Genomic DNA, 14175 nt, shown 5'->3' on the forward strand with positions numbered 1-14175 from the left:
AGGTTTACAAATATAATTTTAATTTAGGGAAAATAATGTGTTTTATATTTGGATCTATCACTCATCTATGTATACTTATATAATGGTCAATTTTATTTGATAACATATTATTGTCCATTGGTAATAACTTACCATTTGAATTCAGTTTACTTAAAGAAATTTTTTTTGAGTAGATATCAAAAAAGGTCCGTAAATGCCAAACGATAAGAGATTTTTTCTTTTTCTTTTAAATAAATTATTTACTTCATAACTATTTTCAAAAAGGACAATTACTAAAGATTTCCTAAAAATAATGTGTTAAAGTGAAATAAATGAAATCTTTCAAGTTTCACCTTAACAATAGATTTTAGTTTCTAATTATAAAAAAAATGAAAAGCAATTTCCATAAAGAGTATTTCTCTAATAGATTTTATAATCAGTAAATCTTAAATTAAATATTGAAAAATAAAAAAAATATCATGACTTGTTATTTTGAAAAAGATTAATGACTCAAATATATGCAAGGACGAATGTAGAAAGATGAGAAAGTGTACATATAATTCTCTTGATAAAAAATTACAACACATGTATATAAAACATGGGAGTAATTGTTTTTATGTCTATGTACTCATAGAAATTTAAAATCCTATGAATAAATACAAAATGTACAGTGACATCCAAGATTTGATTCTTTAAGAACTGTATGTATTTTTATACATCTACTCTAATCTTACCTTAATTTATTATTTAATCATATATAAATTAGAAAAAATACATAATACATCCAATCTATGTTTGAAATATGAGAGACACACTTATACAGTATTAATGTTCTATTAACCCTGAACTTATTTGATAAATAATTTTCTATCCCCTTTTGGCCTATGCAATACTAGCTTGAGAAAAAATGTCAACAGGCATTGGATCATAAGATAGTGCCACGTAGACCAAAAAGAAATAGAAAATTATTTATAAAATAAATTCATGTGTAATATGACTTTAGTATAATATAAATGTGTTTCTGAGATTTCATATATAGATTGAAGGTACTTGTGCATTTCTTCAATTAATATATACATGGTCTAATAATCGATAAAATAAGGCTACACACCTATCAAATTTAAATTTCAATAGGAGTAATAATATCTATCATATATTTAACTTTGATACATTATTTTGACAGGTAAATTACTGGAAGATTAGGATTATAAAAAAATAAAAACAAAATTAGAGGATAAAAAGTAGTAGTAGTTTTAAAATAAATCTCGCCGGCGGTAACTCTAAAATGGAGCAATATAAAACCGGAACCGTGAGTACTTGTCTTGTTCTGTTGTTGTTTTTTCTTTTCATAGGATATTCCGAGTAATAAGTCAAAACGCTGTCACCAAAATTCTTCTCCCCTCTCTCTCTTTCTCTCTCTCTTTTTCTTGATCCAGAAATTTTTTCACCCATTTCGTTGTTTTAAACAATTAACCATTTATTTGCCAGTAAAATCAACAACATTTTGAGGTAATACCCATTCCCATTTTCTCGAATTCTTGATTCTTATACATTATAATGAATTTTCAGTTGTTTTGATTTTCAAGATTCATTTTTTATGCGCCCCTTACTGTTTGATTATATTAATTCTTAGGATTGTGATTCAAAAACGGTTTTTTTTTTAATAATGTTGAATCTTTTTCGCCTAATGGGTTGGTAAATTTGAAGTTTCGTTGTGCATATTAACATCAAGAACGAAAATGGGGCAAAGGGATTAACCATTTTCTTGATGCTATTGAAGCTAAGGGATCAAATTTAATGGTTAATGATGTGTTTTTTTTTGTTGTAGTGAGCATAGAAAGTGGGGCCAGAGATGTCTGGAAATGAATCACCAGAATTAGGGCAGGCTGATGTTGATCCATCAGTTAGGCAAGTTTGTGCAAATGGGATTTGCATGCAAACAAATGTTGTTGAAGCAAAACTTGATGAGGGAAACATTCAAGAGGCAGAATCTGCATTGCGTGAAGGTTTGTCCCTCAATTTTGAGGTGAGTGATTGTCAAAGTTTATATTTTTGATTTGCATTCCTATTGAATTTTCATTTATGCAGCTATGAAGCTTAGAGCTTATACAAACTCATAGTGATAAGTAAAGAAGTAAAAGTTAGGATAGAATGCTCTCTTTGATTAAATTCATGAACGCCGGCAGAATTCTTTTTTTGGTGGCTTAAATGTTTGAAGGAATCCATTGATGATGAGTTTGAGATTCTATCACTTAAATTCTTTGGACTTCAAATGACAGATTCTTGAAAATTCCCATATATCTGGTCCTTTCTGCTCTCATATGTTGTATGATTTCCATCGATTATAGGCATAATGTGTCACTAAAAGTTTCTTTGAGTTGTGAGCTTTCTGATCTGTTGTCTATTGGTGACACTTTTATATTTCTTGTGAAAGTTTATGTTCAACAACTATGCTGCATTATAGGATTTACAAACTTCAATTGAATAAGCTGAACTGGTATTGCTTTATTGTCTAGAAAAAGAAACCAAGGACTTATGTGGAGCACACTTTCTTTTGTTTTGATAGAATTAGTATTGGTCAGATTGTATTTATATTTTGGATTCAGGTTCAATTTGCTGGTAAATTTGAACGCTAGTCAATTATTGTATTTCATCTTATTTCCCTGAAAGCTCTTTAAGTTGTAATAGTTTATAAATGTCTGTTATTTCTTCCTTTATCAATTTATCCCTTCCACTCTTGATTGTCATCAACATAAACTTAATGATCTGAAGGTATGTGTTTTGATCGCAGGAAGCGCGAGCTCTTCTTGGAAGATTGGAATATCAAAGAGGAAATGTGGAAGGTGCTCTTAGGGTGTTTGATGGTATTGATCTTCAAGCAGCCATACAGAGGATGCAGCCTTCTGTCACTGAGAAACAACCTTCTAAAAAGGGCCGCACTAAAAGCGTTGAGTCTGTGCCAGGTGTCTCACAGCATGCTGCTGGTCTGGTCCTTGAGGCCATATATTTGAAAGCAAAGTCCCTGCAAAAGCTTGGGAGACTGACTGGTAGAAGGCACTTTCAATAGTCTATATAAATTAATGAAAAATTTGGTATTTCTTTGATTTGATCATTTACAGATGTTTCTTTAATTGGGAATTTGTAGATGCTGCTCGTGAATGTCTAAGTGTGCTTGATGCTGTAGAGAAGATATTCGAGAGTGGCATACCTGATGTACTGGTGGAGAATAAGCTGCAAGAAACTGTGAGCCATGCTGTTGAGCTCCTTCCAGAGCTATGGAAGCAAGCTGGTTCCTATTCTGAAGCAATGTCTGCCTATCGTCGTGCCCTCTTAAGCCAATGGAATCTCGATAATGACTGCTGTGCCAGGATTCAAAAAGCTTTTGCTGTGTTTCTGCTTTATAGTGGGGTTGAGGTTAGCCCACCAAGCTTAGCTGTGCAAATTGACGGTTCTTATGTACCTAGGAACAATTTAGAAGAAGCAATACTGCTGTTAATGATTCTGATGAGAAAAGTTTACCTTGGTAAGATCAAATGGGACCCTTCAGTTCTAGAGCACCTTACATTTGCTCTGTCTGTATGCGGCCAAACCTCTGTTTTGGCTAAGCAACTTGAAGAAGTAATGCCAGGGGTACTTAACCGGATTGACCGTTGGCGATCTTTAGCACTTTGTTATTTTGCGGCTGGACAGAACAAAAATGCCTTAAGTCTGCTGCGGAAGTCTCTGCATAAACATGAAGAGCCAAATGACGTTCTCTCATTGGTGTTGGCTTCTAAAATTTGTTCTGAGGATGTCCTTCTTGCAGCTGAGGGAGTTAAGTATGCACAGAGGGCGATAACTAATGCAGAGGGTTCAAATGAACACTTGAAAGGTGTTGGTCTCCGCGTGTTAGGTCTTTGTTTGGGCAAGCAGGCGAAAGTTGCAACCTCTGACTTTGAGAGATCACAACTTCAATCAGAGGCTTTAAAATCTTTAGATGGTGCAATGGCTTTAGAGCATGAAAATTCAGATTTGATGTTTGAGTTAGGTGTTCAATATGCAGAGCACCGTAACCTGGATGCAGCTTTGCAATATGCGAGAAAGTATGTTGATGCAACGGGAGGATCTACTCTAAGAGGTTGGAGACTGCTTGCTTTGGTTCTTTCTGCTCAACATCGCTATTCGGAGGCTGAAGTAGTTACTGATGCGGCTTTTGATGAGACTACAAAGTGGGATCAAGGACCTTTGCTAAGAATGAAAGCTAAGCTAAAAACATCCCAGTCACGGTACATCGACGCCGTTGAACCTTATCGTCATCTCCTTTCATTAGTTCAAGCTCAAAGAAAATCTTTTGGACCATTCAGAAATGCGCCTCAGGTTAGATTGTATATCTAGTAACTTTAGCAAAAACATGTGTCACAACTTATGCCCCTAATAGTCTGCATTTGGAACTCAGAACTGGAATAGAAGTAACCACTTCTCAATGAGATTCTAATTCTGAATTCAATAGCTTCAACTTCAAAACCAATTATTGACTCCACCTCCATCCCTCCAGTCTCCCCAAAATTAAAGAACTCATTAAAGCATTTACTTGGTCCTGACTCTCTTGTTAGCCAAACCCAGAAGCAGCACAATTCTGTCATGCAAAAAAGAGTTCCCACCAAATCAATAAAAAAATTTCAAACCAAAGATTGTCTCGCTCTTCTATGCCATATGTGACAACTAGCTGCCACCCACTACTGGTTTCTCCATTGGGATTACTGTCACTCGGCACTAGAAGTGTTTCATCAGTATGACAACCTTGAGAAGTCATTAATGACCACAGTTACCAACAACACTGGCTCGTAAGTCATTTTCCAGTTTCAGCAACCCTAGCAAACATCATCAGAACCATAAACAGAGGGCTAAAATCCATGAAAAGCCAGTACTGAGACCATCTTCCAATGCTAAACTTGTCTAGTGGTTGTCATCATATCCACTATGATCTTTTCCACCATGACATGATTTTCTCATGAACATCCTTTAGCTTTTCTTGGTGGAAAGACTAATTTTTTTTTGCGATCCAACATCATCACACACTTTGATGTTCATATCTGCAGTAAAAGGGTGGTTGTATTTGGGCTATTAAGGTGCATGTTGGTACTGTGGTTTGAGACTTTTTGAGTGGTTTTTTTTTCATGAGTGGTGGAAAGGGAAAAATGAAGGGTGAATGGAACTAGAATGGGCTCGTTTGTCCAATTCCTTGCTTTATAGATACTATTCTGTATTTCGGTACACTTAAATTCAGCTCCATCATGATTTCCTTATGTTCTCAAAAAAAGAGATTGAATGTGTGCAGATTCCTTTCTAATATTTATTTTATTGGTCTTACAAATGAAGAGAAAAATACATCTTCCAGTACAAAACCCGTTTATGTTTGCCTGTCGTAATTCTGTAACTCACTTTGGTACCTTACCACTGAAACCTTTTTAACTTCAATCGTGAAACAACAGAATATGCTTTGCCATTCATACGATGCTTCTAGTTCTGACTTCATTGAATTATTTACTTTTTATATTTGTCTATTACAGGTGGAGGAAGATAAGGTAAATGAATATGAAGTTTGGCATGGACTGGCAGACTTGTACTCTAGCCTTTCACATTTTAAAGATGCAGAGACATGTTTGGAGAAAGCTAGAGGTCTTATCGAGTACTCAGCAGACACTTTGTATACAGAAGGCAAGATTATTAACTTAACTCACAATGACTGATCCAACTATTGTTTTTTCTTAAAAAAATTATTGACTTTCTTCCCTCGTTTTCTTTACTCGATATCAAATTTAGAATAAGTAAAAGTAGGTGAGTGCAACTAAAGACTGAAAACAGTGGTTGTTAAACAGGACTTGGAAAGTTACCTCATAAATGCAAATCTGCTCATCCTTGGTGGGTTCAGATAAAGTATAGAATTGCTCATATACATTCGAATTAAAATCTAGCTTTTTCTTTCTTTGCACCTTATATGACCTGGGAGATAACCTTTTAGACTGGGAATTTCAGACTTCCTTATGTTTTAAGACAATGTTTCTTGTGAGATACTGAGATCTACATAACATTTGACTCCTTATTTAGTCATGAAAAGTAGTGTAAATATCTATATAATTGTATTTTAGTTATAGTAGTAGTAATATCGTGAGGGTTCAGATAGTGCATGGTGCTTCTCAACTTTGTACCTTGTGAAGTTCGAGCATGTTTGTCTTCCGCCTCCTTTAGCTTCTGCGTCCCATCAATGTTTTTATAGCTTTTATCTGAGAATTTTCTGAATTACTAGCTTTGATGCACACTTGATCCTAATACAAGAGTTCCAAAGAGAGAAAATCTCAAGGGTTTGAAACACAGGAAAGATTATAGGTACTCAACATTTAGTTCTTCTGCCTTCTTTTGGGAAGTAAAGATTCATATAGGTTGATACCATTTAGTTAGTAAATAGGATTAAGGCTTAGTCGTGTTTGTACACTTACACTATTTGCCGAAGTAGTCAAAAGTAAAAAACGCAAAGAAAGTGCAAAGCTTAATATAAGTGTGGGCTATAGCGAAGAAAACCGCCAACGAAGAATAAATTGAAAAATGGAAATGTAATTCAAGAAAAAGTAACTATAGGCACAAAAAATAATTAATAGACTTTTGTTTTAATAGACTTTGTAGGTTACTTGTAGTTGTGTTTCTCATTTCTAGGAAAATGAAGACAATTTTTCTGGTTTTCAGACGTCATTGTCAGCAAAGAGCTGACATTTAAAAGAGAGCTAATTTCTCCAAACGAATCCCTCTGTATTGTGGTTATCGTGGATAGGCTGTAACTATTGGACCAGTAGTCTAGTACTGATAAAAAATTACCAACTTAAGAGGTGTGATAGTGCTGCTTGCATGTACAATATTTGTCTTGAGTTCTTGTCATTGATACCTAAGAGCTTCCCTCTTAATGGGAGAGAATAAGATAAGTAGGGTATTACTTCTGCTGATTTTTCTATGTCAATCTGTTTCAGGAATGATGTTTGAAAGACAGGGAGAAAACGACAAAGCGTTGTCTGCTTATATTAATGCGCTATTAGTAGAGCCTAATCATGTGCAGTGTAAGATCTTGCTTGGTTCTTTATTGACTAAAATGGACCCGGGGATGTTGCCATTGGCAAAAGCATTACTCTCAGATGCTTTGAGGATTGAACCTACCAATCGTGTAGCTTGGTACCACTTGGGATTGGTTCATAGAGACGATGGACGGGTAGCTGATGCTGCTGATTGTTTCCAGGCAGCTTCCATGCTTGAAGAGTCTGATCCCATCGAAAAGTTTAGTTCCATCCTTTGAAGTTTTCCACAAGTCAAATCTTATTCTTTTATTCTTTATTATACAGGCTTTGGGCACAATGTCCAAAATTATGCTTAGATGACTTCTTTGTAGGTTTTTGGGAATATTTTCTTCTTCAGTGTTTTAAGAATTGTAGATTAAGTGTACTATATACTTTCATTTTCACTTTCATAGGAAATAGAACAATTTGTCCAATTGGGATGTGATGATTCATATGCATCAACAAAGATTTTAGGCACATTCTTGCTCTAGTGAAAGCTGTATTTACACAGCCATGCCCCCACCCCCTACAGGAATTCAACCTTTGACGGTGTAAGAGAGCTACTAATAACTTGTCGTCGTTAAGGTTAACAATTCAGTTCTCTATGATTGAACATTCCAGCCTTCTGCTGAAATCATCTGGCACAATTTATCAACAATTTGCCCATATAGCGGGTTTCCCAGTCAACTAAGCAGACAATTTATGTTACTACGAATTGCTTAATTAAGAAGTACTAAAAGCGTTGTGCTCGAAACTGCAAAACTTACTGGATGATGTATTATTTTAATCAAATCCATTTCCTACACCAATTGCATATTAGTTGCACCCTTAAGTACTGTCTTTCTCTCCGCACTCTGCACACAAGATACTAAATTCTCGTTTGATCGATTGTTATTCTAGTCAAAAAATCGTCACGAAATAACTAAGGTCATTTGATTTAGCAGAAAAAGAAACTGGAATCGTTCCATAATAGGGTATCTCGATAGAGTAAACTGGGAGGCAGGACTCGGGAGATATGTAATTTGAGAAGAGAATATGTATTATGATGGCAGTGTTTCTAAAGAGGAAGATAAGGGAACTGAGAGAGGCAGGACTCAGGAGATATCCTTAGATAGAGTTGACAAGTGACAACCATCTAAAATAGTTTGATACACTCATGGAAAGTAATAGCTATTTGTTCCTGAACAAGAAAAGCAGCATTACCAATACAATCTCACAAGACGGGTCTAGGAATAATGCAACCTAAACCCTACCTTGTTGAGGTAAATTGGTTGCTTACAATAGGCATTATAGTGGACTGACTATAAACCAGGCGCACACAACTAAAAATATCATTTGTTTGGCCTTTGCTGATTAGTAATCAGACAAATAACTTGTACAAGGAACACAAGTTTGAAGATCTCTTTTGTAACAAATAACCAGAATGTGTTCATAAATCCGTCTTGTACCAGCCATATCAAAAGCCAACACAAAATAGACATTGGCAGTTACCTATATAGAGGAAGGGGGAGAGAGCGAGGGCAAGAGAGAGAATGAAACCCAAGTTTTCAATAAACAAACCCAAAATCTATGACATAGCAACATGGTTTGAACTTAAAATTGATAGGAATTTCACATAGTTCTCTGCATTCTAAAACAAAATGGAACTGCCAAAATTTCAAAGGAGGAACCGCTAATGTGTAGTTTCACATCAAATAGACGAGGACATGCATTACATTAACTTAAGCCTCAGTGATGGGGTACTCAAACACAACATCTTTGCCTGAGAGCTTTCTGTAAACTGCTGAAAAGGTCTCCAACTTATACTCGGTGTTGTTTCGTTCCTTGGGGTCCAAGTACACCTATACCCAAATAAGTGATAAGAAACGAGTTAGGAAAAAATAGAGCTTGCTTGCTGCAAAGATAACAGAATTATGGTGCTTCACTTAATAACAGGAGTGAACATTTCAGCAGGAAGATACAGACAACTATGGTGCTTCACAACGTTACCTTCATTATTTTGGAGCCATCAACACGATACCTAGTACGCTTCCCAACAATCTCCGCAGGGACTACCAAGTCCTCCAATATGGCATCATGAACAGATGTAAGAGTTCTGGTGCGGGGTCGTTGAGCAGCTGAACCTCTCTTGGGAGGTCTCACTATCCTCCTGGTGGCAATAAAGATCACATCCTACAAAAAATGAAAACTTCATCAAAGGCAAAGAAACCCCAACTACATTGTAACACAAAACAAGAAAAGTTACCCCAAAAAATTAATGCAAATACATGTCACATTTAAAGCTTCAGAATGGGAATAACATTTGTCCTCATTGTGTCCCTAAAAAAGGGGAGGCCAGCTAATCAAATACTTACTCTATTAAGTGCTAAATATTAAAACTTTGAACAGGTAATTCGGGACTACAATAGTGCAAATAATATACAATATATATTAACAAGACATGTAATATTTTTGCAATTATTACATGACCAACTGAATACGATTAGGAAGGTTGGGCTCCATTTAGAAAATTCTGATGCTATTCTCAGAATAGCACCACAGATATAATTCAAAAAACGAGGGGAAGCAAGAACAAGAAAAATATGTCAATACCACTATAGGCCTAAATCAAAGTATGTGAATTCCAAAATGCCAATACCAAAAGGTAAACTCAATTTTGCCAAATTACAACTCAGGAAAACATTGTAGAAACCAAAAGTGCAGCATTGTGAAGGAATCAATTCTTAAAATAATAATGGGAACTATGAAGAATAATTCTGTTACAGAACACCACAAGCTTCAATAACCAGGATGAACTAATGTAGTATTCATTTCAGATTAAATGATCTACACCCAATTCTTCAGAAATTCTACAAGGCAGTGGTAAAGACAAAAATTACAGAAATAAATTAATAGTTACCTTGCCACTGAATTTCTTCTCCAACTCCCTAACAAGGCGAACATGAACCTTGCGGAAAGCTTTCCTCAGTCTGTAGGGAACATGGATAACAACGGCCTTCCTGTTTCCTGACACATCAATTTGACTGCAATAGCCATGTCACAGAGACAGTTACTACAATGTGCAAAATACATACTACCTACAATATAGAATCGAAGCCATTAAATACAGAATAGCACACATACGTTGCTGAATTGATGTATAGGTCCTTCAATTCACTTTTCAGCTCTTGGTTAGTGTTTTCCAAATCAAAGAAAGCCTGTTCAGAAACAATTTAATGCCTTCCTTTAAACATCTACCCAATGAACTATTCAGGTTTTAAATAACAAATGCCATCTAGTAAGACAAAACATAACCTGTGCAACAGTCACTTCAAACTCAGAAGGTTCAGCATCTTTATCTTTGTGAATCTTTTGCTTCGACGTGTACATCTTCACAGATCTGTTTACTAACCAATCAAAACAGAAACCAACGAAAAGCCCAAATAAATACTATATAGCATCAGTAAGAGCCAGTCCAAATAAGCAAAATTACAATTTTTTTTACACACAAGCAAATATTTTTTCTTAGTTCTACTAACAAAACGGCATATCAATCATTAAATCATCAACATTGGCTCAGCTATATAAATCCTCATTCTACTCATTACAACCACATTTAACATCAGCACAATGGTCTTTACATTAAAAAAAAAAATTCAACCCAATCGATAATCTCAAAAGGGGTTAAGGAAAAATATCATCTTTCTTCGAAATCGACAAAAATTCTCCCTTAATTCATCTATTTCATGCTTAACAAAAATCAACGACACAAAGCTAAAGAAATAAAACTAATCATTTTCTTCTAAAAGCTAAGAGAAATACTGATAAAAAGATATAATTTTGCCGTAAAACCTGAAGAGAAGAAAGTACCTGCTAGTGAGAGGCAACTACAGAGCTGATGTTTGTGTGGGAGCCAAAAGCTTTGTTTGCGGGAGTAAGAAGAGAAGCTTTAGGGTTTTGAGGAGTATTAAAGATGAGGCTGCTGTACATTTTATAATGGGCTGGATTTAGTTGATTGAACAACGGCCCATTGGGTTTAGTAATTTGTGAAATGGCTACTATTAGCACTAGATAGCCACATATGTTATTTAAGTTATAGTGCAATTGTTTCAAAATATTTAACTTTTAGTCAAATTTGATAATTGTCAAGTCTGGTGGTAAGTGGTAACAAATAACATTGCAATGTGTGTGAAGATATGGTTAGTTTTATGACAGGTGCAATTATTTTTGGGGAAACAAATATTGGAACCAACTTTAGTAATGATGGTTTGGAAGGAATACTTTATAATAGAACAATTCAAGATATTCAAATTAGTCGGGATAAATATTGTGTCTATTTCATACAAGACAATGATGATTATGATAAGCACGCATAACACATTGGCACAAGTAATCAAAGTTTGTCGACCATAAAGCAATTTCGTATTTTTATTCTCATTTCATCTATAACTAAAATTATATCAATTCAAATATATATGGTATATCAGGAGTTGAATTTCATTCAAACGCAAAATTAGATTGACGTGAGTAATCAAAGTTTGTCAACCATAAAGCAATTTCATATCTTTATTCTTGTTTCATCTACAATTAAAATTATATCAATTCAAATATATATGTTATATAAGGAGTTGAATTTCATTCAAATGCAAAATTAGATTGGGTTTGAATTGGCTTTGACAAGCCAAACGTCATATTCAGATATATGTTTGAAAGTTTAACTTGTGATTTCCAAGTTCAATGCATGTTTGAAGAAGTTAATTCAAACGTGACTAAACACTATTCTTGAATACTTTGTAATTTTCAGTAGGGGTGTGCAAAAACCGAACCGACCAATAAACCGAACCGATAAAGTGTTATTGGGTTATTGGGTTATTGGGTTTTTAATGGATTTAGAAAAAATAATTATTGGGTTATTGGATCGGTTTCGGTTTTTCCTATTGGGTTATTGGGTAAACGATAACCCAATAAGACGATAGTTATTTACTACTTTACCCTTCCTCAAAATTAAATATACATAATTTAATACATAAATAGATTCAATATTAGCTTTTCAGGCTATGTGATTTTTTGGTTAGGAAATTGGTGAGAACTTTGTTGATTATCTGGTGGATCAAGCAACTGTTCAAGATTGTCTCATTGAAATATTTTATTTTAGTTTTAATTCTAGTTCGTAATTGTAGGAGATAGCTTTTGCAAGTTTGTGAATGTTAGTAATTTGATCAACATTCAAAGTTTTCTATTATGTTTTGGCGGTAAGTTGGTAACATGTAATTATAACATACGTACTATTATATATTATTTGATCGACATTTTCTTATTGGGTTAACCGAAACCGAACCGATAACATCAAAAACCGATAAACAGATAAACCGATAAAAAATTTCTTATTGGTTTGTTATTGGGTTAGCATATTTTAAAACCGAAAATCGATAAACCGAACCGATTATATGTAAAACCGAACCGAACCGACCGATGCACACCCCTAATTTTCAGTCATGTCTTACATAGTGTAATCTTAAGTGTAACTATGCAATTTCCCCTATTGTAACTTGTAAATTTTGATGATTTGACATTATTGTTGATCAGAATATATCACCAGAATATGTTAAGAATACTTTTTTTACTCAATATTTGCATTAAATCATAATATTATGTGCCATTATTCATATATATTGAGTTCAAGGAATCTTATATATCAAGCAACTCTTATATATCAAGCAACTAAAAATAGAATTTTGGAAACATTAACCTTAAATCAAATAGAGAACAAAACAAATAGTAGAGGAAATGATAATACATATGTGACTAGGAGGAAAAAAAGAAAATTTAAACGCTAGAAGGAGGGCTTGAACCTCCGACCTTGTGGTTAACAGCCACACGCTCTAACCAACTGAGCTATTCCAGCTTTGGTAGTATGAGAATGAGAGCAGTCTTATTTGTTCCTTCAAAGATACCTATTACTCTAACACCTTGTTTGGATGGTTGTTACATGTTGTGTTGTATTGTATTTGTATTATTAGTTTATATATAATGTTTATTTTGATTGTTACGTAAATTATCTTGTATTAATTGTTTAATCGTAATGACGAAAAGACCCGTAACGACCAATTTGGTGTGATCGCGTCGTTACCTTAATATTTTCTTTTAATTTTGTCACTACTTATTATTTAATAATTTTATTTTATAATTTACCCTATCATTTCATAGTATCTCTACATACGCTATAATTTTCTTGTAGTTCATCATTCAAATCATGAATATATGACATTGTGTAAAGACGGAGAACGACAGAATCTATCCAAACACTTTATTCATATATTAAAGTAATACAGTACGATACAATACAACACAAACACAATATAATACATTATGGGACAACTATCCAAAGAAAGTGTAACACTCCTCAATTTAATAGATCTTTATATAAAATTTTGAAATGTTTTTTTTGTAAAACCACGTACATGCATTAGCTTTAAGGTTTCCATTGATTACAAATGTTTGTATCACTGAATTTGCATATGCTCCGTTTGATTAGGAGCAACTTGTTTGATTTTGTGTTAGTATTCATTCCCATTACGAGAATGATATGATACTTCAATTTGAATTGATATTAAGATTTCTTATTGCTCAAACCAATATAGTCACAAAAATGTTTATGATTAAATTGGTTTGAAGTGTACTATTTATCTAGTCTACGCTTTACACGAATATCTCACTATCCAAATATATATAAATAATGAGAATTGTAATATTGATACATATAATTAAAGCTGATGATTATGCTATTAACTTAACAAATTGATGGGCTGCTTCAACTTGACAAATGACAAGTACCAACTATGTTAAAGAAATATGAAAAGAGTAATTTTTTTGTTAGTTATTATTCGTGTTTCCTAGATTGGTTTGTTATTTTGGTACTTTGTTTCATTCGTTTTGATTCGTCAAAAAGTAGTGTCTACATACATGTAACGACCTGTTTAGTCGTTTTAAGCAGCAGATTTTATTTCTGGAAAAACTGTCTGAGTCAACGGAACCCACGACGGACCGTCATGGGCACGACGGGCCGTCGAGGGGGTCTCGTTCCAAAACACTTAGAATTCTGAAATTTGGGTACTGAAATCGACTCTCTGAACTTCGT

General features: G+C 34.2%; 2 protein-coding genes and 1 non-coding gene across 4 annotated transcripts; 1 reads left to right on the forward strand and 2 right to left on the reverse strand.

Annotated features, from left to right (window-relative positions):
- Window positions 1-1301: 1301 nt before the first annotated feature.
- On the forward strand, window positions 1302-7535 carry LOC107021622 (protein NPG1). Its single transcript, XM_015222316.2, has 6 exons — window positions 1302-1488; window positions 1808-2005; window positions 2771-3026; window positions 3125-4335; window positions 5529-5676; window positions 6978-7535. Exons 2-6 carry the CDS (start codon window positions 1832-1834, stop codon window positions 7295-7297), a joined length of 2109 nt encoding a protein of 702 aa, XP_015077802.1. The 5' UTR covers window positions 1302-1488; window positions 1808-1831; the 3' UTR covers window positions 7298-7535.
- A 1051-nt stretch (window positions 7536-8586) lies between these two features.
- Window positions 8587-11057, reverse strand: LOC107023710 (40S ribosomal protein S7-1-like). 2 transcript variants are annotated; one of them, XM_015224487.2, is made up of 6 exons: window positions 10908-11057; window positions 10353-10444; window positions 10182-10255; window positions 9958-10081; window positions 9048-9230; window positions 8587-8899 (listed from the first exon to the last, which is right to left on the reverse strand). In XM_015224487.2, the coding sequence occupies exons 2-6, from the start codon at window positions 10425-10427 to the stop codon at window positions 8780-8782; spliced, it is 576 nt and encodes a 191-aa protein (XP_015079973.1). In that variant the 5' UTR covers window positions 10428-10444; window positions 10908-11057; the 3' UTR covers window positions 8587-8779. The 2 variants fall into 2 exon arrangements, with proteins under 2 accessions (XP_015079973.1, XP_015079975.1); XM_015224489.2 differs by having other exon boundaries at window positions 10353-10437; window positions 10908-11043.
- Window positions 11058-12868: 1811 nt separating this feature from the next.
- On the reverse strand, window positions 12869-12942 carry TRNAN-GUU. The gene has a single exon. It is a non-coding gene; the product is annotated as a tRNA-Asn (tRNA).
- Between the last annotated feature and the right edge of the window lie 1233 nt (window positions 12943-14175).

Source organism: Solanum pennellii, chromosome 6, assembly GCF_001406875.1.
Source record: "Solanum pennellii chromosome 6, SPENNV200".
In the NCBI taxonomy this organism is placed as follows: domain Eukaryota; kingdom Viridiplantae; phylum Streptophyta; class Magnoliopsida; order Solanales; family Solanaceae; genus Solanum; species Solanum pennellii.

Excerpts from the sequence above, each read along its gene's own strand:
- LOC107021622 (XM_015222316.2), top strand. The coding sequence starts at position 1,832 with ATGTCTGGAAATGAATCACCAGAATTAGGGCAGGCTGATGTTGATCCA. Across the intron at positions 3,027-3,124 it reads AAAGCTTGGGAGACTGACTG|ATGCTGCTCGTGAATGTCTA; the intron begins GTAGAAGGCACT and ends GGGAATTTGTAG. Across the intron at positions 5,677-6,977 it reads AGACACTTTGTATACAGAAG|GAATGATGTTTGAAAGACAG; the intron begins GCAAGATTATTA and ends AATCTGTTTCAG.
- LOC107023710 (XM_015224487.2), bottom strand. The coding sequence starts at position 10,427 with ATGTACACGTCGAAGCAAAAGATTCACAAAGATAAAGATGCTGAACCT. Across the intron at positions 10,256-10,352 it reads TTGAAGTGACTGTTGCACAG|GCTTTCTTTGATTTGGAAAA; the intron begins GTTATGTTTTGT and ends GTTTCTGAACAG. Across the intron at positions 10,082-10,181 it reads CTATACATCAATTCAGCAAC|TCAAATTGATGTGTCAGGAA; the intron begins GTATGTGTGCTA and ends TGGCTATTGCAG.